The sequence below is a fragment of the Charadrius vociferus genome, unplaced genomic scaffold (assembly GCF_000708025.1).
Source record: "Charadrius vociferus isolate BGI_N301 unplaced genomic scaffold, ASM70802v2 scaffold15, whole genome shotgun sequence".
NCBI lineage: Eukaryota > Metazoa > Chordata > Aves > Charadriiformes > Charadriidae > Charadrius > Charadrius vociferus.
Window position 1 is genome coordinate 2,317,188 of NW_009650064.1, and position 25,348 is coordinate 2,342,535.

General features: G+C 39.0%; 1 protein-coding gene across 3 annotated transcripts in view; it reads right to left on the bottom strand.

The window, feature by feature from the left end:
- Nucleotides 1–25,348, bottom strand: part of RIMS2 (regulating synaptic membrane exocytosis 2) — a 340,994-nt gene that overhangs the window by 61,762 nt on the left and 253,884 nt on the right. The window contains exon 21 of one of the 3 annotated variants that reach the window (XM_009891808.1): nt 14,241–14,413. The exons of the other annotated variants lie outside the window; for them this stretch is intronic. Within the exon in view, the coding sequence (XP_009890110.1) occupies nt 14,241–14,413 (173 nt within the window). The remainder of the gene's footprint in view (nt 1–14,240; nt 14,414–25,348) is intronic. 3 annotated transcript variants of the gene reach the window in all.

Below are 25,348 nucleotides of genomic sequence, written 5' to 3' on the forward strand. Positions count from 1 at the left end.
AGCAGCCAGCTCAAAATAAGTCCCAGCGCCAGGAACCCTAGCTCTGTAGCTGAGCTAGTGACTTGCTGAACTGAAGGGCTATTTCCCATAACCCATAACTGTCAGCCGGCATTTTCTCCCATCTCTTCCTCTCCCTGCTCTTCCTTCTGTCGTCTTCCTCACTAACAAACCGACAAGACAGATATTTTGTGTTGGTAGACGTAGAAAAGCTTCCTCTTCCCTCTTCACTAACCTGGTAAGTTGACATCACATCATCAGGAGCTCTGCAGGAGTAAAGTAATGCTAATGTTATAATAAAACTGACTTTTAAATTAGACCCTGGCCCTGAACGGTAACAGTCTGTGGCAGAAGGCAGCACAGGGAGCAGTACAGAATCCTTACACCCTGTGACTCTGTGATCACTAACAAATTACAAAGAATATCACTTGCTCTACAAAGAATAATAAAAAATGCTATTCTATGCTTCTAAGTATGACTGATAAGCTAAAATTACTATGACAATTCTGTTTATGTTTGTTTTTCACTTACCAACAAATACAATTTACTAAAACCAGTATCATGAAACACAGGCATTTTTCCAATCTACAATATTATTAATATTTTTAAATGTGAGGGAGAAGATATCAATATTATCCATTGTACCATATACTGTTAGTGGGATTTTTGAGGATTTTGTTTGTATTTTTGCAGTCATCTTTACAGCAGAATTGGAAATGAAAACATATAATCTTGTTGCTCACTCAAAAGTGTATGTATTGGAGAATCAGACTTACACTTAAGTCATTTGGTGGATCTTGCAGGTTTCTTTTTTTGCCATTGCAAAGTCAATATTACTATTTCCCTGTCATTTAGCTTACTTCTCGGGCAATAATGCCCAATGAAAATAAAGCACCCGCAATAGTAAAAATCCACTTTGCCAAGCGTAGAGTACAGTTGCGTGCTGTGATGTCCTAGGGAAAAGGATTTTAACTCTTTTTCAATTTCAAATAGATATTTTCTAATACATGTCTCTTGTGAGACTGGAAGGCCCACTGAAGATTTTGTGTACAGCTTTTTGCAAGCAGGAGAGGAATTTTAATGCCACTCTTAACAGACCTCTTAACTCATTTGGAAAGGCTTTAATTTCATTAATTTGCTGAAGAAATTTAACAAAAACAGCATTATGGGGACAGCTGTGATGTAGGAAATAACATTTCCATGGGAACAACGCTTCCGGCCAATGCACGTACTCATCTGCCAATTCACATCAAAGAGAGACACTGCAGGTTCAAAATTATAATGACTTAGTCTCCTGAGATTCACTTGGTCAAATATTGTCCTATTAACTCATTTGTGATATAAATCTCTAAAAGCTACTGCACTGACTTAATTATTAGGTTTATTTTACTGAAATTATAACAAGAAAGTTGGTGGGAAACAATAAATCAGTGATTATAATGTATTCTGTACATTACTATTCAAATAAAACTTGTGCGCACATCTCAAAATAAAAGTAGCACGATTTTTATATGAAGTATCTGTTTCAAAGGTCTCTTTCATTGCAAATGAGAAATACCTCTCCTGTTACAGTACATAGGTTGACTTGAACGGAATCTTGCCCGCTCTGCTAGGTATCAAGCTCTGCACACTGCTTTGTTATTACAAATTAATAGATGTATAGATTTTTTAGATTTTTCCGTATCATGCCTGGCATGTTTTTTTTTAATAGGGACAAATTTCAAAAATTGTTTGGGGTCAGGCGATTGGGTTACTTACCAAACATTGCCACAACAAGCAAGCAATGCAGAAAAAAACACTGTCACAGATAACTGTTTCCAAACACTAGCAACTGAATTCTCACAGAGCTTGAGATCTTTGATAAAAGTCCTTACCATCTCTGAGAGAATAATTGGCTGGTTTTTATATAACATTACAATTTATAACCATTTTTTTTAATTTATAGCAACTTTTAAATTTAAATTAAATTAGCATTATAACAAAAAATGTTATATTCATCTTCATCTAACATTGATAAACTTTCAAGCTTTCCTTTACGAATTATGGAAAAGCTTTATTACCCTGCTAACAGTAGTAAATCTTTGCAGAAATTCCTTCCTTTGATACAGTGAACTAAGGCAGCCAGTTACTATGAGTGCATTGAAAAGGCAGCTAGCCAGCAAACCAGCTGAGGTCCAAAAGACTTGCATTAGTCAGCTGTCGTATTAGTTTGATATTCGTTTGTAAATACAAGCGGTCCATATGAACTCTGAATATGGACTAATAATGAATATTACTTGGCAATAAAGTAAGTACATTCCAAACAAAGACAGAATCAGTTTTGAATACCATTCAAAATCTCGGAGTTTAGAAAGCAACTTCTTTAACCCAGCCTGGCAAAGAAGCAGTTGCATTTGTTACAGCTGGTTAACAAGTAGCGTGCCGAATTAAAACTGACAGTGAGCAACCTGATTTAATTGAGGGTGTCTCTTACATAAATGCACCTTGCATGTACTTAATCTGAAAGTTGAATGTTATGCGCTTATTCGAACATACTGTTGAATTAGTTATCCAACAGAGACAGAAGAGAGGGGTCCTTCTGTTTTCTATATTAACACTGCCAACTAAGTCACAAGCTATACTGCAAGCTTGTCCAGATTTGTTCCTTGCAGGGCTGAAAAGAGCTCCACAAAATGAAAAGCAAGCAGTGAATTGATAAACCAGACTCTAAATCCACTATGTGTCCCACACCTAAAACCACCAGAGAAATAATATAAAATCAAGTCCGGAAAGTGAGAAAAATTTCAGACTTGAAGGCAGAAATTCACAAAAATATATAGAGATAAAAGACATCGTGCATTGCTTCAGGGTAAGAGAAGCCATGATTTATCATCTTTACTTGCTAAAGTGAAATTAGCTATGAGGAAGATTTTTGTATTTAGAAAACACATTGACAGCTAGAAAACTTTGAAAGATAGACATGCAGCAACTGGGTAGGATGTGCTGTGAGATTACATTAAGGGGAAAATCACATAATGCACAAGGAAGAGCCAGATGTCCTGAAAGGATTTTATTTAAATAAATTGCTGTAGTCAATATGGATTTCACTATAGCTGCATCTATACTTCACTCATGAAAGCATGGACTGCTTTGATTAGTACTGTACAATGTGGATATGCTCATGCTCCTTGTGCTGATTATGTGAATGTGTGTGGCAGTGGGTGTCTAAAGAATAAAGCAACTCTGATGTTTTCTTCATTCCTTGTAAATTCAGGTTGCTTAAGAACTCCAAAAAATCAGGGTCAGAATAGGCACTGCTAACATCTCACAAACCACAGCGTCTCTCTGAATTGATCTTCTGGGACTGAGAGCTAAATGGACACGAGCAAGAGATCTGAAGCCATAATTACCTCAACCAAAAAGACATTATCTGGGACATCATGATCTTGCCTGTCTGACTTCTGTCACTTTGACAAAACGACTTTGAGTCACTTTGGGCCTCTGGGGGAAATTAGAAAAGCATACAGGAAACTTAAGACCATCATAAAAAGAAAATGTTGTGAGGAAACTTGGCTTACATCTTTCTGAACACGAGTCTGTAAACTTTGTTTTTCTGAGCTGGGGAGGACAGGTCTATGACCAGAACTCCCTGCTGAGGCAATGTGCACAGGTTTACCTTGGACCTCCATAAGAATTGTGCTTGTGTTACGGCTACAATCAGGGAAGCACTGGGCTCCCAGTGGTATTTGTATGGAAATATATAGACTTATTTCTTAATAGAGGCCACCTGATGACACATAAGGTAGCACCTTGGGGACTTTATATAGACCGCGTATGAACACCATGCAGGTACAGTGATAGTACTGGACCATAGTGTTCATGTGCTTGGTCAAACAACGTTAAAATCAGATAGATGGGCGATGTCAAACCACTGGCATATCATCTTACAATAGGTATTAAGGAAGCAATAGTAAGACCAGCACTGGTCCCCTGACCCTTAGTTAAAATATCATACTTGCCAGATGGGTCTGGCAGTGTGTTTCAAAAGCACTGGCACAAATCCAGTAACTCTGTTTTAGACATACTTTTATGAAGTAACAAGAAGAAGTTTATGTTTGCTCTCAGAAGGCTAAGTGATAAGCTTATTAATTATTTGTAATGAAGTATATTTAGAGGAATCAGAAAAGGAACTGCATTAGCTTTACAGAATATTTTCATTTTTCTATTAAAATAGTACCAAGGTAGAAATAGTGAAAACATACAGCACTAACATGCAGAAAACATACAGAGCCATAGAATCATAATATCAAAGAAAGCAAAGCCTGATGGGCTTCAACATTCAATTCCTTGTTTTTATAAGTTTCTACCCCACACTTAGTTGTTGCTGTTGCTATTCTTGTCCACAGGCCTCTTGTGCTCAATCCTGTACCAATAAAGACAAAAAAGTCTGTCTATTGAAGAACTTATGATTCAATCTAGTTTGATATATCTTCAGAAAATGAGTCTTTTTTAACACACTTAGAAGTGCAAAAACTAATTTCAACATTTATACTTGCTTCAAATCCTCACTTTGATTTGTCTCCTCATCCCTACTTCCTTGCATATCTCCAGGGCTTTCCATCTGCACCTCTTTCTTTTTTTTTTTAAACTACTGATGCACTCTTTTTAAAGAACCTTTAGTAACAGGAGTACATCAGTGCTTTCTGGATCACAGGTCAGAGCTGACTCAACAGAGGCTGAAGCGCAGGCTGCATTTCATGGGGAGGGAAGCAGTCTCTGATATTGTGTTGCTGTCAAAGAAAAAATGTCTCAGTTCCCCGCTTGGCACCACATATCAAAGCTGCAGACTGTTTCAAATGAGATATTTTCACTGTTCACCTGTTAATAATGTGTACTTTCAAATTCATTACTTTATTATTTCCCAGTGGATCAAAATAAGTTTACTAGCTATAAAGCAGTTTATACATCTTTTGTACTTACTCCAAAGCAACAGGAAAAAATGAGTCTCCGAGGGTTTGATAGATGGTGATGAGTAACTTAGAAACAGGTGACTTTGCTAGATTTCTTAAATGAATCGTATTCTACTCATAGTACAGATTTCACAACAAATATATGAATTCATATAATTCCTTTTGAACCATTGATATTTTATATCCTTTTTCACAATATTTTTTCAGAAGTTACAGGTAATTTTCTTGTTTGTCATCTGTGAAGGTATAAAAAACCAAATGGCCAAATTATTGACTGTGTGTGTCGCTACAGACCCAGTTGCTATATGAATTTACAGCTTTTGAAGATTTGCCTCAATGGGGAATGCTGAAGTTAAAAAACTTACATGAAAAAGTAGTGCGTTTGAATCTGTGCTTCAAATCAGGCAAGAATTTGCTGTGAACTGCTAAAACAGATCCATGCAGCCCCATATTGCTCATGAAATCTTACTGATAAAAAAGTTTATTTGAGGTCCTTTGGCTTCAGAGCAGCAGACTGGCAACACGTAAGCATCTGTCTGCTGATCTAGTCAGCAGTATGCAAAAGAGTTATGTTAAGGGGACACAAAATTAAGTTGCTGGTGTTTGTAAAAGGACTCAGTCAGTCATGCCTGCCCCAGCTGCCTGAATAACAAAATGTTTTGCAGCTGAAAAGAGCTGGTGAACATCGTATTGCAACCTGCCTTTCCCATCCCAGGACTGGCAAGGTCACTTTGTTGTGACGTTAAAAAGACAGTTACACCAACATCTTGGGTTGAGAGCTGCAGGAAACTGCATGCTGACGTGTTTTCCCTGAAAAATTACATGAACATTGACATAGCTGTACCCAAGTTCTCTCGCCCCACATGGCAGAAATTACGCTGGGTGAACCTTCTCTCTCTCCTAGTCTCCCTCTCTCCCTCTCTCTGGAGCACAGACTGCCTGTACTGCAATTTTGCTAAAGGACCGATCCTGCAGTGGGGATAGTCTCAGGCTACAGCTTTCCCTTACAAACATATGGCCTGTCTGGCTAGATAGCCTAGGCACAATTAACTTCTTTCATCCAGTAGTGCAGTTGGAGCAATCATTATAATAATTCTGAAATAGCTTTAAGAAAGCCAACAGCACACGCACATTGAAAATAGATTCTGGATGCTTGTTATCTTTTGCACAGTTTTTGATGTTTTCTCAGAATATAGATTTTCAAAAAATGTTACAGGCTTCCACCCCTGTGAAGGAGCTTGCACGGACTGAATTGACATGCTTTTTCATCCAGCTTTGCAAAACACTACATTTAACTGATAATAGCTGCAATCACAGTGGAAGGCTCATAAAAACTGAAATACCAAGATTACAATATAATGAAAAACTAAGGAACAAATACTCATCAGGAATCAGTTTTAAAAACTACAGATTAAATTCTTTAAAAATTTTTTTTGACTGACACAAAAAAAAGAACTAGAAAGTGAATTTGAAACAAACCTTTATATCCAACAAGGGAAAGGGCACAAAGAGCATGAAGAACCATTAGGAAGAGAAAAAGTTTTGTATCTGAACCAAATCCTGTATTTTGTTTCTTGTATCTTCAAATGCCTCTGCAAAATTACAACCCAGCTGACTTCTTCTACTACAAATTCTCCTTCCTTGGTTGTGTCATCTTCCTACTTAATCAGTTCTATTTCTTCTATGCTCCTTTAGCATTCACTTCTTCACACGGGATGCCATTGATTAGTTCTGATACATAGCAAAACACATGACATTCTTCTGTGCTGTCTCTGCATTCTCCTCTTTATACCTTTCTCTCCCCTTGCCCCTGTCATGGACACAGAAATTTCTCACTGGATCTCTTCCTCAACTATTTGGTTTGCCTGAGTGATTGTATGCTCTCTTATTTCCATTCCTCCCGTGCCTCTTTCCTTATTCTTACCTCTAGCCACCCGGTCATCACTGGCTCTTTCCCCGAATCATACAACCTTGCTTTAGCATTCTCCTTTAGAAAATAATGCAGAACCTCTGGTCTTGCTCTGATCGTGAGTTCTGCAACTACAGCCACATTGCCTTTCTCCTTTTCATCTCTTAATGGAACACATTTTTTTAAGTAAATCTCTTGAGTTCTTGTTTTCCAATTACATTTCAAATACTTTCCAAACAGCTATCTTCCCCTTTATGCATTCAGTTGAAACTACTCCTGCCAAAGTCTTTAATGATTTCTTAAGATTTCAAAAGTACACTGTTTTCTTTGCTTTGCTACAATTAACCATGCTCTAAAATGTTACCTTGTTTAGTTCCCACAGTTCATCCACTCTCAATTTTTCTCTCTCTAACATTTAATTCAAAATGTGCTCTAGTAGCTTCTCATTTTCTGCCCACCCCATTAACTCTGATGGTCCCCCAGGGCTGTAGCACTGCCTCCTTTATTGCTATCCTTCAAACATCATCCCTTCATCCCTTCATCAACAGTACATCAAAGCATTAACCTCTCTGCAATAAAAGCTCCCCTCTAGTCTCCTCTCTCTCCTCCTGTCTACACTACAGTCGCTGACCTCAACTCTGTATCATTAAACTCATATTTCCCTCCAAGACCTCTCTTCTGCTTATTCTCCCATCCATGTGGATCATGTGTTTCATTCAGACCTGATATTCTGGCAGGTCTTTTAATTCAGGCTTCATATTAGGCCCACTTTTTTGTGATTTGTGCATGCTTTCTATTTCACATATCTACCCTCTCTGTCCACCCACACAGCTAATTGTTTTGTCCACTCTCTCACCATTTCAGATGCCAACTGCTGCAGTGCTTTTCTCCAGCCCTGGCAATTTACCCACCCTAACACCTTTCCAGGATACCACAGGAAACGCAAGTTTCATAGCCTTTCTATTTGGCTGTGTCATCTTTCTCCATACATCAGTAAAAAGCTATTCTCTCCTTTATCCAGTTGTACATAATACATCTTTATTTTCTAGTATTTTAGCAGTTGTTCCTTATCACATTTATCTTCACATACTCAAGACTGAAAGATCAGCTCCTGCTGTTCATCAGACCTGCCCCAGCATCCACTCGAGATATTTTTGGTAAGCATCTCATGTTTTTTTCTCATTGCCTCTAATGCTTGAGAAGAGCTCTCCAGAAACATTCACAAAGTGATCTTATTTTCTTTCTTCAAATCTCCCCTTAGTACTCTCTGTTGTCAAGATGCCCCCAACCCAGTATTGTAACTATCTCCTGTCGTGTGGAACATTTCTTAATTCTCCTGTGTTTCCCTCTCTGGACTCATATGTCATCTCATTATTTAGACTCTGTGTGCTTGGAACAGAGGTTGTATTTTTCTTCTGTATTTCAACAGCATGAAGCACAGTGAAATCCTTCTCTGTGATTACAATTGCTGTGTATTCATATGATAAAACAAAACTATTGCGACTATCAGAATTAATGCTTAGGATGGATATTTAGAAAAATGTTAAAGAAGGTTAAGATTTAGAGCAGTCTTAAACAGATTTCCTGCAATAAAATTTATGATTGCTCACACATTAGATCTAAGAAGGTTTTTTTTTGTCCCTCATATCATCAGACAGCTGGAATAAGAAATAATGTCAGGGAACTGTACATAAGGAATCCTTCAAAATTACAACAGGGAAGCTTGATCCATGTTTTCTGTTTACTCACATGTATTGTCAAGAAAGAACACAATTATATTTTCCCAATAGGTCAATCATATGCCAAGGTTTAGTTTTACAAGATTTAGTGAAGGCAAAATCTGATGCTGCAGCTATTTCTGCCAAAAAAGATGTATTGATTTATTTTGCTCCAGCGCTCCAAAAGCTAATGCATTTTATTGCACTGTGGGACTCTTTAAAGTAGTCATGGGATGAATCCATGATGGGTATTTGTCTTCACGGTCATTTAAATTACATTGAACCCACCTATGATCTCAGCAGATTGAAGCCCTTAGTGTGACTATTACTGTTACCCATATAGTATATAAGCACACAGACATCAAGAGGTATGACGTATCCTTAATGAGCTAATTTTTGATGGTGGAGTGATTGAGAGCAGTCCCTACATTCCAGATTGCCCAGAGGAAAGGTGACTGCTGTTCAACTGAAGATGCACCTCTGAGGTAAAAATATATGTTGAAAAGTCCCATCTCAAATATAGCTTTTCTTGATGCCCAGGATCTCAAGAACTAGATGATAATTTACTACTATTCTGTGTTGGATGAGCTGGCTGCTTTGGTTCTGTTGGGTCTCTTCAATACCTATTGATATGTTTAATTATTAAGTGATGCATTGGTGATTGTTTAGTATTGGTGGCGGGTCTGAAAACATTTTTTTGGAAAGCTGAAGTTATTAACTTCTCTTATAAGTATCTTATAAATTGCCAGGTATAAGGTATCATATAAATTGCCAAACAAGAAAGCAGAAGGCACTGAATTTATAGCAATGCTTAAGATCAATCCTGCCTTTAGGTTTGTCCACTGAACGCACAAGTCATGATATTTCAGTATGTTAATGATACACAACTATGTGTGTATACAAATGTATATATATGCCTATACCTGTACTTATATAGGAATCAATCTGTGCTTTTCATTTTGCTTCTTACCCTAGAAGAACGTTTAGACAATACTAAAAAGATGAGCACTTACTGTACTATGGGAAAGGAAGGTGGATATAGAGAGAAACTTCCCTTTTTATTCACAACTTACATACTAAAAGTGGTCAAAATGGGCAAAGTGGGCAAATAATACCAGGCTGACTTCCATGTTGGCAGGCAAAATCTAACACAAACAAAAGTGACTGCACAGCAGTCAGTAATATCTTGTTTTTCCATCAATCAGGGACCCTTGACTTGTGCTGCTTCTTCCTGAAGGCAGAAAGCAGCTCACAAGCAGAGGAACTAGCTGGCATGGGGACCATGAAGTTGTTTCTCAAAGAGGACTTCATGTGAGAGACAGCATTTTGGCTGGAAACTAACCTGAGGGAAAGCTGGAAATCAGGAACAGGGTCATGCTTTTTGAGAGGCAGGACTTCCAGATTCATTCTGTGCGATCGCAGCCCAGAAGGCCAACCATATCCTGGGCTGTATCAAAAGAAGTGTGGCCAGCAGGTCAAGGGAGGTGACTCTGCCCCTCTACTCCACTCTGGTGAGACCCCACCTGGAGTACTGCGTCCAGCTCTGGAATCCCCAACATAAGAAAGACATGGACCTGCTGGAGCGTGTCCAGAGGAGAGCCACGAGGATGATCCGAGGGCTGGAGCACCTCTCCTATGAGGAGAGGCTGAAAGAGTTGGGGTTGTTCAGCCTGGAGAAAAGAAGGCTCTGGGGAGATCTTATTGTCCCCTTTCAGTACCTAAAGGGGACCTACAGGAGAGCTGGAGAAGGACTTTTCACTAGGGCATGTAGCAGTAAGACGAGGGGGAATGGCTTTAAACTGGAAGAGGGCAGGTTTAGATTAAACATTAGGAATAAATTTTCCACTTTGAGGGTTGTAAGGCACTGGAACAGGTTGCCCAGAGAGGCTGACAGATAGAGCTCAGAGGGTTGTGGTTAGTGGTGCAGAGTCTAGTTGGAGGTTAGTAACAAGTGGTGTCCCTCAGGGGTCAGTACTGGGCCCAGTCTTGTTCAACATATTCATCAATGATCTGGATGAAGGGATAGAGTGTACCATCAGCAAGTTTGCTGATGACACAAACCTGGGAGGAGTGGCTGACACGCCAGAAGGCTGTGCTGCCTTACAGCGTGACCTCGCCAGGCTGGAGAGTTGGGCAGAAAGAAACCTTATGAAGTTCAATAAGGGTAAGTGTAGGGTACTGCACCTGGGGAGGAATAACCCCATGCACCAGTACAGGTTGGGGGCTGACCTCCTGGAGAGCAGCTCTGTGGAGAGGGACCTGGGAGTCCTGGTGGACAACAGGATGACCATGAGCCAGCAATGTGCCCTGGCGGCCAAGAAGGCGAATGGCATCCTGGGGTGCATCAAGAAGAGTGTGGCCAGCAGGTCGAGGGAGGTCATCCTCCCCCTCTACTCTGCCCTGGTGAGACCGCATCTGGAGTACTGTGTCCAGTTCTGGGCTCCCCAGTTCAAGAAAGACAGGGAACTGCTGGAGAGGGTCCAGCAAAGGGCAACAAAGATGATTAGGGGACTGGAGCACCTTTCTTATGAGGAAAGGCTGAGGGACTTGGGTCTCTTTAGTCTAGAGAAAAGAAGATTGAGGGGGGATCTTATTAATACATACAAATACTTAATGGGAGGATGCCAGGGGGATGGGAGCAGTCTTTTTTCAGTGGCGCCCAGTGATAGGACGAGGGGTAATGGGCATAAACTTGAACATAGGAAGTTCCATCTTAACATGAGAAGGAACTTCTTTACTTTGAGGGTAGTGGAGCACTGGAACAGGCTGCCCAGAGAGGTTGTGGAGTCTCCCACTCTGGAGACATTCAAAACCCGCCTGGACGCTGTCATGTGCAACCTGTTGTAGGTGACCCTGCTGTGGCACGGGGGTTGGACTAGATGATCTCCAGAGGTCCCTTCCAACCCTGACCGTTCTGTGATTCTGTGAGTCTGTGGTTGTTGAGGCCCCATCCCTGGAGGTGTTCAAGGTCGGGCTGGACGTGGCCTTGGGCAACCTGGTCTAGTGGGAGGTGTCCCTGTCTATGGCAGGGGGGTCAGAATGAGATGATCTTCAAGGTCCCTTCCAACCTAAACCATTCTATAGTTCTATGATTAAACCAGGAACTTAGTGGGAGCCGGGAGAGAAAAAGGTTTTTAAAACATCCTTTCCCACATTACCATCTAGCAGTCCCTGGAACACAGACGCCAAGGCAGTCTTAAAGACAGCTGTTTCTAAACAACTGCTTTTGCTGAAATCTAAAAGGCACTCACATGAGTGAAGGAATCATGGCACTTAATGTATACAACCAGTAGTATGGCTATAGTGGCCCATACCACCTCAGACTGAACACTATGCATTTTGATTCTCTTTTTCTATCACCTTTGCTTTGTGCATGTTCCCATGTGTGTGTAAGTACAGGCATGTATACATGTAAGTTTGTAGCAAAGGAAGAAAGTGGATTGCCATAGAGTGCTCTGCACTTACCCTAACATATATGGGCATAATTTTACAGGCAGAAGTTATCTATAGGTAGTGCAGAATTAGCAAGCTAAAAGAAAGTATTTATTTCTGAGACTTGCTTGGGTAGGCGAGAAGGGGTTCAAGAATATTCAGCAAATCTCAAACTCATTTTTTGCCAATGAAGTCAGAAGGAATATTGTATTTCTCATAATGCAAATTACATGGATTTTGGAATACAAAATGTCACTCATTTACATTAAAAGTCACGGTTCAAGGGAGTTGTAAAATGTATAAATCTAGAATATTAGATAAAACTGGAGCCAATTGTGCTGAAATGTTTCTGGACACAATATAGCAGCAGAGGTACATGACCCCTCCACAATACAGCAACCCACGACAGTCATTTGTATGGAACAAAGAAAAAGGAAAGACTGCTTATCCACGTCAATTGTTGATCAGTATGCATATTTATCAGCCTACACAATGAGGATTTTAAAAAAATTATCCAAATTCTCTTCTTTAGTACTGCCACAATTGAAAGTAAAGATGGTTTTGATATTGATGAGGTATCACCCAACAAAAGATTTTTCCCTGAAATAATAATTCCAGCAGGGAATATCACAAAGAACTGTACAATTTCTATTGTTTATTATAGTCAAATCCAAACTCTAGTCTAAACCAATTTAAAGAATAATATGCTGTAGTTGCATGCATAATAATGAGTCAAGTTAGTGTGCTGCATCATTTGGTATGCAGAACAAGTTCACTGAAGCTGAGAGTGAAACTTGCTTAAAAATGAAAGCATCATGATTGAAAGCAAAAAAAAAAGCTGCAGAGAACACAGACAATAAGCTAAGCAAAGGGAAAAAAAAAAAAGGAACACAAGGAGGGTCTTGGTACAGGAAGAAGAAGAATAGGTCTAAAGAAACAGAAATATATTTTACCTGTCATCCTCTTTCCCTTCCTCAGCTTGGTCTTCTTGAGCTTTTTCATCATGCCCTGATCCTTTGATTTCCTCCTTATCACAGTTCTCTGTCACCTCTTGCCCTTCCCCTTTTTCATTATTTTCTTGCTCCTTTGCTTTTTCCTCCTCCTCCTCTTTTTCTTCCTCCTCAGGAAATACTCCATCTTGTTCATCCCCTTCCAGCCCTCCCTCTTTTTTTCCCTCTATATCCCTTGTCCTTCTGAAGTCAACAAAAAATTGAAAAAGGCATGCAAAAAGAAAAAAAGAAAAGAATAAATTAAAGTTAAGGTTCTGGAGAAGAGCATGCATGAACTCACAAGAAAGGAAATGCAAAAGAAATGAAATAAAAACTAAAAGATGGAAGCAGTCATAAGTTAAACCGTGCTGGCTAAGACTCCAGCCTACACCAGAGAACCTTGGGGCATTTTCTTAGATCTAAGTCCCTCTTTGAATAAAAGGTGCGCAGCAATACATCACATCTAGAAATGTATACATAACTGCATGGCAGAAACAATGTGGTCCTAACAATACTCAGATAAACAGATGTTTAAACAATCTTTTCAAACACACCATTTCTCACAAGAGGACAATTTTCTGAGAATTAATACAGACTGACACTGAATTTTGCTGAGACATGCAGGTGGATTACACCTTCCGAAAAAACATCTTTCATTCCTTCTGCAGCCAAAGACTGCAGACACTCCTCTGAGTGTGCACAGGGCACTGGCAAAGGAGGTGCTGTGTTTTGCTCACAGATACACTATCTACATCTTGTTGAAGAGTAATTCAATGTACGCCTACAGTTAAATTGGACTGCTGTAAGTATTAAATGGAATTGGTCTGTGTAGGTACTAAATAAGACTTCTATAAAAGTTCAGCAGCTCTAGTTTAAAAGGAAATTAAGATGCCTCTGACATTGCTGGCACAAATTTTCAAGTTAAACTGTCTTTTCAGCCATATTAAGTATTTTACGAAATGGTTTTCATAAAGTGCAAATCTAAGTGCGCCTAATGCTTGCTGACAGCATGTGTTTGTTATTTTAGTATACGTTAGTATAACCCAAGATGACAAAACTTGGCTAAAAACAAATACCATTGAGACTTCAAAAAGCACTAGGTTAAGAAGACATTTATACCAGTATTTTCCAAATTCCCTGTGAATTTCAACCTAGGCAAAGTATTAATTTGAAATGTAATTATTGACAAATGTTCAGTTACGTAAATTATAGTGCTAAGGTTGGCAGTACAGCTCCTTGTGCTCACCTTATTTTCTTGTTTCCTCTTGGCCGCTCTGACTGGACGGACATGTAGCTTGTGCTGCTGAAACGTGAAGCGCTGCTTGTCCGTGACACGGCGGAGACATCACTGACGTCACTGTCTGAAGACTTATTGGAAACGTTGTCTGAGCCTCGCTGAGGATCCCGTCCTGACCGATACTGTAAGAGGAGAGGGACGAAGATATAGATGTTGTCAGTGACGTTACCACAAATCAGCTATGGAGCTGGTCCCTGATGCTATCTAAACTGCCTTTGTCACCAGACTGCCTGAATTTTTATTAAAAAGTTTTTAAATGATACCGAATACAAGTTATGTCTTGGTTCATATTAACTTTACTCTGCTTTGCTGTCTGATTCAAGTTATTAGCTCCTCAGCTTCATCCATGGAGTGACTTGTACAAAACTTCCAGCTCTTCCAAAGCTTTCACAAACCTTAGCAAAGACATCTAAACCACCACAGAACATTCTTACCACAACTGTTTCACCAGTGCATGAAAGCAAAGAAGAGACACTCAGTGACTTGCCCATGATTACTGAGCTCATGAAAGACTGAACAGAAGACAGAATGTGCTGCAGGCTATCTGTGAAAAATATGACTCCTTTGGGCCCTAGCCTATTTATAAAAACTGTTCGACAAATGTTAACTTTTTCTTTTTTCTTTTTTTTTTTTTTAAGTAAATAGGTGAAATCATCAAACCAAAAGACAAAGTGATGTTGTAGCTGTGCAAAAAAACCCCGATATCTTGCTGGGCTAGAAAGTCTGAAAGGATGGGACAGGACTAAAGATAATTTGTACTGACAATGTACAAACACCTCAGAAACTAAAAAATTACAAGAGTATTCAAGCTTGTTAACAGTATACTCCAAATATGGAACTGGCAGGTGACTGGTGATCAGCAGTAAGCCTATACAACATAAAGCAGTATTGTGCAGAAGTATTCAAGTTAGATCTGAACAAAACATTATGGCTACTTGTTCTTGTTACACAAGTTAGCTTTACATTAATGTTAAGTCCGTGCCACTCTCCATTGCACTATGTGCAGATATAATAAATAGCAAAGAGATATTTTCCCCTCTCCTCTTCCTATACGGACATTTCTGTGTATACAGAAATCCGATGGGTTACTATTGATAATCTTTTCAGAAAAACAGTATTGCAAGATGAATTGTCAGTGATTAGGCAACTGTTTGGCTGACATGGAAAGAAGACAGTATGGAAAGATGTAAAGAGCAGCACGGACAGGACTGAAAGAAAACAAAGGGAGAAAATAATCTGCGTAACACATCAGTGGCTTATTGAACTCTTGGGAGCAGCAACATTGGACTCAGCCACCTGAAGAACATAATGCGTAATGCAGACCCGTGTAGTCCTGCAGAAGAGAAGGGTGTCCAGGTTTGCCTACCAAATTTGTCCTTTTTTTATAGTTTTAGAATAACTGTCTTTCATGAAGTACACAGATCATTTGCTTCTGTTCTCTTGCAAGGGATAAGTTAACACTGGGAAAAATATTGAGAGAATGCAGTATCTAAATAGCATTTCAGAATAGCATTTGAATGCCTGTTTACCATAAATGAATTAGACATTTAGAAATAATAAGTTATTTTGCCTGTTTGCAGAGAGGGAGATGAAATAAAGACAGGAAGAAATGCTCGTGTGGGTTACACTGTACGCCTATTGCAGAGCATGGCCAAGCACAGCCCGAGCTGGACTAATTTACAGTACTTGTGTTCACTGACAAACCACTCAAGCCCTCTCCAGCCTTTAAGTGTGAGAGTGCACTTAGCCAGCCGTAAACTCACAGAGTATCTCTGTGATTACAATGTTTAAATGTTGTAATATTTACTGTTTTTATTGATGCCATTAATATTGTGGTTAACAAAGAAGAGAGTACATGTTATTATCGATATATTCATTTGGGGACATAATAATAATTAAACAGCTGTCCTGATCATCAGAGATAATGGAAAACTATACCAAAATAAAATTATTGTTCTTTTGCATCAACTCCTTTCAAAAGTGCAACTACTCAGCCCTTTGGAGAAGAAAAAAAAATCACTATGCCTAGTGAAATGTGTATATATTGAGTCCCACCGCCCTCCTAACCCTCCCTAGAATAATTTTGCATTGAAGTCAAAAGTATGAGTGTGGTTGGTGTTGATTTAGCCTAAAACTACCAAGACTGGGAAGTACAGCCTGGTGTACTGGGCTACCACCACGCACTACAGAAAGGGCAACGCGGAGCTGCCCTCAGGCCCGCGGTATTTGCCGGGGCTCCCAAGCAGATGGAGTTGCCGTGCCGAACCCTGTGCTGCCAAGGCTACGCTGCTGCTGGCTCCCCACAGAGCTCACGTACAGCCTATATGAACAGCTGTCGTATCGAGAGCAGTTACTGACCTCGGGGTAGGCACACGGCTACCATTACGGACCTAACGTGGCTATCCTCCCAGGAAATTAGACAGACCACAGTGTCAGATGTAAATCATTGATGGAATTGTTAATTACATTCCAGGTAAGGGATAGATAATTACTTGTGGTGATTCATAGAATAACAGACCTCAACCTGAAGATCCCTCACTGAGCTTGCCAAGCAGCCCATGGAAATGAGACCTTCTAAATTGAATACACGCAAAGAACATGAAGAGGCAAACGGCATCAGCATTGCACAAAACTGGTCTAAAGAGTCATTCTGCAGTTTCAAAACCCCATGGTTTCGATTTTGTCTGTTTCATTTCCACACGTGGAGAACATCAGTTCTTAAAATACATTTTTCATAGCAATATGATGTATATAACAAATCACACATTTTCACAAATAAAACAACCTTATTGTATGCTTTTTTTAAAGCTAATGCAATAATAATAACCTAGTGCTATATGATGAACATTGCGAATTGCTTTGGCAAGAAAAGCAACTTAAAGGTAAATCATTTTGGAAATACAATGTGAAAAAAAATCATCAGATCATTATCTTGTGTCTTTTTTCTCAGATGTATGTAAAGGTACTTCCCATCAAACATTTTCAATTGGGTCAGATGGCAAAGAAATATTTGACCCTTACTATTTCAGGATGTCTTAGAATTGAAATTGGGAAAGTGAATTGTTCCTTTCATTAAATCTGAGTTTCTTAATATACAATATTTCTTTTTTAAAGTTTTATTTACACATTATCTGAGTCACAGTCTCAGCATCTGCTAGCTGCCTACCAAAGTAACATCTAGGAACTGAAACAATATTGTCTTTCTTGCTGGACAAAGCTCAGATACCTCATATTCATCCATTAATTCTGCTCCAAATCACTCCTTATTCTGCTTCTAAGGCCTACTTTTGACCTTATATCTGACTTAATTTTGTTTAGGAAATGGATTATAATAGTAAGTGTATCGCATGTTAGTGTTTCAGCAACTGCAGCACAGAAGACAAAAGGAAACATACTGCTTGTCTGACAGAAGCCATGCTGGCATTTCAGTTTTACATTTGTTTCTTAAATTGCAATTCTATATAAGGCAGTTTCTGAAGTGCTCCTTTGCTCTCTGCCTCAAAAGTAAAACAGCACTTCCATTGTGAGAATATTGATTTTTAAAAAGCATTCAGTTCTTTCATGTCATATACTCTGACTGTAAAAAGCAATCATTTTTGCACAATTTCGCACTATTCCTTCTTCAGTTTTTGTGTGGCTAAAGTTGCCCCAAGGCATTCCATCTTCATATATTTCATATACTTCCTTGTTTTCTTCCTCCACATTTCATTTTCTTTTCTTCGAAATGTCACCAACTGTATGATCAGATCAACTATTAGACCGAAAAGGTCATTATTAACCAAGTGCCATCCACCCATTATATCTGAGACACTGCTCCCATTCCCCGTCCCTCTCTACTGCTGTCCCCGTGTGCCGTGCTGCGGGGCATCGCACCGTCTGAACACACCGCACCGGATAACTGCAGCCCTCGGGGCTGGGTCCCGGCTAAAGTGTGGCCACAGGTTGGGATCATCAGGTCCAGTAACTACCCTGTATGCTCTGGCTTCCCTCAGAAGAAAACATGGGCACGAGGACAGTAAGGGAGGCTTGTGTGCGCTGATAGCTCCCCTGGTTTGGACAATCAGGAGGACCATGCTGTGACGAAGTGTACCTGCCTTTTACACGGGTTAATTAAATACTGTTTATTTTAATTTTTTTTTCTTTTTTAAATAACAGCCACAGCAGGAGGAAAATTATCTCCTGATTTTCCCCGTACTGGAAATACGTGTCTCCTTTAATGGAATAAGGTTAAATTTTCATTTCCAACTAAATCAAGAGTCATATAATATAGGCAGCATTCTGGACTTTATGACCCATAAAGCAGTAAGAGTACACAGCCTCTTCAAGCTGTTTCAACAGTAGGAAGTCTGCTGCAAGCAGAGGGACTGATTAAAAGTAATTTTTGTATTTTTAATAGTTAAGATGATTTTGTCCTATTTTGCTGTCTTGAAGAATGGAATAAATTTCATTATTACAGATTCTATCAAACAAGTTCTAAAGTTTCTAGAAGCCCTTTCCTCTGCATTAATAAAATTAGCTGGAGATCCTACTAAAGTGACAGGTGTCTGTCCCAATACCTTGTAACTGCAATAGATTACTTTCCTGTTGTGATGAATTCGGGATTATTAAAGCTGAAAAACAAATACTTGCTCTGCTTCCTAATACAACAACCTCTGCAAATGTTTTGACCTCTTCGTGAACTACCACTACATGACTGACAGCTCATATGGAGCTACAACTGCTCTGATACTTCTTTCTTGAAAGAAACTGGTTTGGAACTTTTACTTCAAAGGGAGTCTTAAAGTGTTTTATATTGCTTTAATCTATTGTTACCAGTCTTCCATCTTGGACTATACAATCATGCAGTTGTCCAGGTAATTGAAATTGGCAGTGATTTCCAACCATCTTTCTATTTTATTATCCTTTTTTTTTCTTTTTTATAGTCTACTCATCCATTTTATTTGCTAGCATTTACATAGGAACATGCAAATCTGGTCAACGTTTTTATTGATCAAAATGTTGGGAAGATGTTTCAGACTATTGTCCATTGTGCTACTACAAGAAGATTAAAGAACCATTCTGGACTGTTTCAATAGTTCTTTGCCTCACTGACAAAAGCAATTGTATGAAATGTTCTGCAATTTCAACTGCAGCTTTCAGTGTAAGTTCCCAACCTCTAAAGGCATTGCAAATTTTAGTTACCACAGATCATTTGAATGAATGTTGTTGGATTGTTTGATTCTTTCTAAGACCTTTGTTAATGGCTGCCTAATGACATCTGCCAAGCCGAATACTTACTAATATTTACAACGATAGCATTACATTTACATAAAGCAAAAGATTCTAAGTCATTTTTAGAAAATACCATATACAAATGAATATGTAGAGAGAATATATGTTTATCTACAGATAAACCCAAGATGAAGGCTATGATGAGGCTGCCCTTACATGTAATTCATACTTAGCCAACTCAATATTCTATGCTTACATTTATCATCCCTGTCAGGCTCCATGAAGGCGAGTGAGGTACAGCTAGCCAGATGAGCCTCTGCCAGCCCTGCTTTAGCTATCAGCTGCACATGGCATCCATCAGTCCCTTGGGAGATTTAAGGACTGACTAGGGAAATTAAGTCTTGATCTCTCTGATATTAGGTATATAATAAGCTCCACAGCTGCCTTGGGCTTCGTTACATGGAGCTGCAACCAGTTCTAGCTCAGACTCATTCTTGGCTGCTGAAACTGACTTCTGCTTTGTAGTCCTGGACCCTATCCTATCTCCCTTCTTTTTATTCCTAATTCTTGGATCCTGTTTTCTCAGTCCTATATTTGCTTCTGATGAGTCTCATTGGCACTGTTCCAACCCTGTTATCCCTTCAGCCAGTTCTTGCTTCGCATCGGGCACCCCCTGATCTCCTGACCCTGGCACTACTGTGCCTCCCTTGGCATTCTTGTCTTGCAGTAGCTTAAAAGAGAGCGCTACACATGGTGTTGCTACTTTGCCTGAACCAGGAAACCTGGCTGGATGTATAGTATTTCCCTGTACATCCATTCCTGACTCCCATTCCTTATCCAACATCATTCCAATCTAATTCTACATCGAATTAAAAACCTCACTGTAACCTGATTTGCAAAAGCCACCTTCTAAACCATCCTAATTTCCAATAAAGTTAGGTCACCGATTGAAACATGTTGGTAAAAAGGAACATCCATATTTCTATTGAACATGTAAAAAAAAAAACTACTTCAAAAGTTCTCACATCTTTCCCTTAGTGGTTCAGTGCCATCAATTTATCGATTTCAGTAACCAGTGCTCATTCACTATGGGGCTAAGCCATGTTGCAAACGGCATCCTACAGCTAAATTTGTAAATTAAAACTGAACAATTAAAAAGAGCAAGCAAGTCAGCAGTGGGCCCTGGCAGCAAAGAAGGGCAGCCTTGGTTCTATTGACTGGAACATAACCAGCAGATCAAGGGGACTGATTATTCTCCTTTGCTCAGCACTCATTAGACCACATTTAGAATACTGTATGCAGTTTTGAGACCCAAAGTGCAACAATGACATCGATAAACTAGAATGAGTTTATTGGAGAGGCACCGAGACGACCGGGGCTAGAGCATTTGCCCGTGAGGAGAGGCTGGGGGAGCTGGGCTTGTTCAGCCTGGAGAAGTGATGGCTTTGGGAGCACTGAGCAGCAACCTGCCAGGTCACACACATGTCAAAAAGACAGAGCCAAGTAATTCACAGCAGCTCTGACTGGTATAATGCGGCACATTTTTACCATAGGTACAGTGAAGCAGTGGATCAGGTTGCCCAGAGAAGTTGTGCAGTTTTCAACCCTGAATGTTTTCAAGACCCGATAGGATAAAGCCCTGAGCAGCCTGTACTGATCTCACAGCTGACCCTGCTTTAAGCTAGGGGTTGGACTTGACAGCTCCTGAGGTCCCCTCCAACCCAAATTACTCTGCCATCCCACGGGTCAAGGTGATCCAGAAGCTGAAGAACAAACTGCAAGGGCAGCAGTAATGCAGAAGCCACCAATGGATCACTGTCTAAGGGCAACTGGAAATCTAGAGGGAGGTAGTCCAGAGGTAAGCCAAATCAAAAGACAAAAAATCATCTGCTTCGCATATGCTGGCATACGATGCAATTTTTTTTAATAACTCTCTAAGTGCACAATATGAAATAAATATAGGAGAGCGGTAGAAAATATTCTGGGATTACATAAGGGAGAACTTATAGGACCTGCAAATATTTAGTAAAGTAGAAAACAGTAAGGCAGCTCTTAAGAAGTATTTGGGTCTTTTAGTGAGCTTGAGAATTAGCTTGTAAACAAGTTTGTCTTTCTACAAAAAAACCCAACTGTTCCTGCAGTCAGTATCAAAACACCAAGTAATCTCTTGTTCTGATGTTCTTTTTCATACAATATGACTTTTGGAAGATCAAGACAACCTCTCATTTCAGCTGCACTGATATCTGTTCTGAAATCAAGCTGTTATTGATGCAGAATTAATTCACAAAGATAACTTCATCCAGTCTAGGGAACTAGATGTTCTCATTTAATCTTACATTAACTCAGGATCAAAATTTACAAATGTTGAAAGGAGAGAGCACCGCAGAGTTTCTGCTGGGGTATATAAAGTTACCACATTATTCTAAAGACTGTTCAAAATCACAAAGACAGTTTGAAATCCCATCTCTCATATGAAAAAAACAGTGGGTAAAAAAATGTTGTTTAAGGTAAAGTAAAAGTAAAACAACACAGGAACAATTCTAAGCATCACCTCAAAAAAAATTCTTAAAGGCAATCCAAGATGTGTTACACACTGGAGTGAAAATATAAGGTTTATAATGACCAAGCAGGTATTCCATAATATCTCATCAAAAGCTACTCTCAAAAACAGTTTCTAGTCCAAATCATCATTGGAACAGCACTCTGGGACATGACATTTCATAATAACAAGAGGCTACCACCACTGGCCTGCGTCCTTTGGTAGTATGCCTCCTGTTCTATATAACTAGACATCTACTTTAAAAATGAAGATAGCTAATTTCTATTAGCTATCAAGCAAAGCAACTGAGATTTATAAGAAGAGTTTTCATAGTCTGAATATTAAAGTAAGATGGTCTTTTCCATGGTTCTAGTTGATTCTGATAGATTAAATGAGGTAGAAAAGAGATCCACGTATAGAGTAAGGCTCGGGTGAAACAGCTGTCATTGACTATATAAATTGCAATGAACAGAAAAATCTCATGTGTCCTGTGGATGGACTCCACCTTTTTACGAGACCTGATGATTCCAACATGCCTTAACAAGTTATAGCTAAACCACAGAATGCTCTCATGTAGCCAGAATATTCCCAACATTTTTTTGAACAAAAGCAAAGGTCTTAAAGAAATATAAGTCTGCATAATATGAAGGCAAATAAATAAGAGCTTCAAAATAAGAACCCCTTAATGAGAATTAAGAGTAGAAAGATTTCAAAAAATCAGCCTCCCTTTTCTGACATGAAAGTAATTCAGGAAAGCAGGCAAAATGGAAAATAAAACAAAGCTCTTTCTAAGATTTATTTGCAACATTTATTATCCAAATTCCCTTTCCTACTGCTGAGCTACTGATTTCTAATTGCTATTTAAAATGGGGGAGAGTCAGTCAACAAGTTTCACTTTAGAGAAACAGGTCAACAGTCTGGCTTTGTGATGGTGGGTAATAAACTCTTGATGTAGATCTTCTCAATCTTCCCAGCATCTTTTTAACTGCCACACATTAACTTTATTACTGTCTTGTACTAAAGGAAGAAAAATTATTTAAAACAGAGATCAGCAATCCTTTAGCATTCCAGAACACTGTGCCAAGTCTCCTGAAGGTGCATCATCATGGACACTGTTCACTGTAAAATTCTGAGCTGTTCAAGTCAGGGTGATTACAAAAACACAAGTGTCCAGGGCTTCACAATCTACTGTGCAATTGCATTTAATGCTATCTCCAGTGCTTTATCTCCTGGTGAACTCCAGCATGTCTGTTAGGACAAACTGGTGAGCCTGCCTACAGTTAACTCACTTGTTCAGTGGGTTCAGTTTCAGTGATAACTCTTAATTCTGTTTCTGTTCTTTTTTGGTTTTCTAACTCTAGTGAATCCTATTTACACTGGATAAACAGATTCACATTATGCTTCCTGTATTTGTTCCTGTTCCTCAAGTGGTTCCCATGCCGTTTCTGTCACTCAAAATCTCTTGCCCTTCATACAGTCCTGCCATCCAGGCAACAGCCTGTTTTTTAAAGAGTAAGAAGGAACGATTTCTGTTTTAAGAAATCCTCTTTTGTCTCTCTTGTACTTAATTTGGGCTTCTTTGAGATGTTACTTTGCAAAAGCAAACTAGGAAGTCAAACAATATGCGTTTTAAACAGTTCTCATTTAACCTGGATTTTAAACCACATTTCCATAATTTGTTCTTAGTCTTTGGGTCTCTCATAAAAACAAAAAATAAATGGAAAAGATGGAAAGGCAACCATCTTTTCTTATCACAGAATTTCTGTTTCATTACACTTTATTTCACCCCAAAAGCCTGGTAAGTATTTCGGTGTACCTGATGGTTTCAGAACAGAGATATGAACTTCCCCCTTAATCGTGCTTTCTCTATGTAACATTTAAATACGACTTTCACCAAATTTGTCCTGGGACACAGCACCTTCAAAGGATTTCATGCTGAAGCAAACAGCTGGATTGACACACGGGCCATCTGGTGAGTGCTTATTCCTGTAAGCAGAAGTGCCTAAGGACCATGAGTAACACAATTGCTCAAGAACGGGATACAAATATATCTTTGTAGGATTCCACTTTATAAGTCCTTAAATCCACAGATATCAGAGGGTAGCCTCCAAAATCAAGCATGATTTGAGGGGAGGTCCAATAATCTTTTTTCTTAATCTTTTTTTTTTTTTTTCTTCTCTAATTACTAGGATACAGCTTGGAAAATCCCTGTACAATAAGAAATATATGAGCTCAGCTGATAATTTGTCTACAAATTTTCTGCTGATTCATGTCTAGCTAAAGGGCAAACAAATCTGCAAGATGTAGATACCACCATCTCCTTATCCCTCCACAGGCAAGTTAAACTGCTTAGAAAACACTACTTTTCCTTAAAAAGTGTTTCCTCAGCAGCTTTACCCTTGTTATATTGCAACTAGGGGAAAAAAGGCTGCAGGGAGATCTTGAGCATGCAAACCGCTCCTGGGGAATAGAAACACTGAACTCTCTCTTTTTGTCTCTAGTCATTGTGCTTCAGTTCTCAAAGACAGAGTAATTAGAAAACATATATTACTTGATGTCTGTCATATCACACTGTAAATACTATAATAATCTACCTCTTTCTTTGCTTGTAAGGTCAATTCCAACTCACTTTTACAGCAAATATGCAACACCTATTACCTTACTTACAACTTCACCACATAAAACACTTAACAGTAGGATAATAATACATAACATTTCTGGAAAAGAATCAAAAAATTCAACTGAAATTGTGTTTAGTTCATTTCACAAGACAGTTACCTATATTGGGACTAATCTGGGGTCAAAAACTTCTGTGAACTTTTTTTAACACCTTTAATGTCAATGAATTATTAGAAACCTTGAAGTTATTTTCATTTTACAGATGTTTCCTTAGCATAGCATTAGCATAGCATTTCCTAAACTTATGTGACTAGAAACAAGCTTGGAAGTAGGAAAGGAAACATTTGTAACTGCCTCCTAAAAAACATCCAAGTTACTTTTTTACAGTTCTTGAAAGTCAACCTCTTTACCAGAAGTGAATTTACATTATCCTCTCTTAGATACAGAAAACTATGTCACGGGGTTTTGAATTTTGTTTCTAGAAAATGATATTCAAACTAAGTAACGTGCAGATATTATTAATTAGCTAGTTGCTTCAGATTAAACTGCAGAAGTATGCAAATCACTAGAATTTTTTTTTTTTTTCCTGATGGCATGTGTCATTTGAGAGAGAACAGAAACAGGATGATGCATCCTGATTCTCTGAAATTTCATGGATCTAAGATACTCTAGATGAGGAAATGAACAT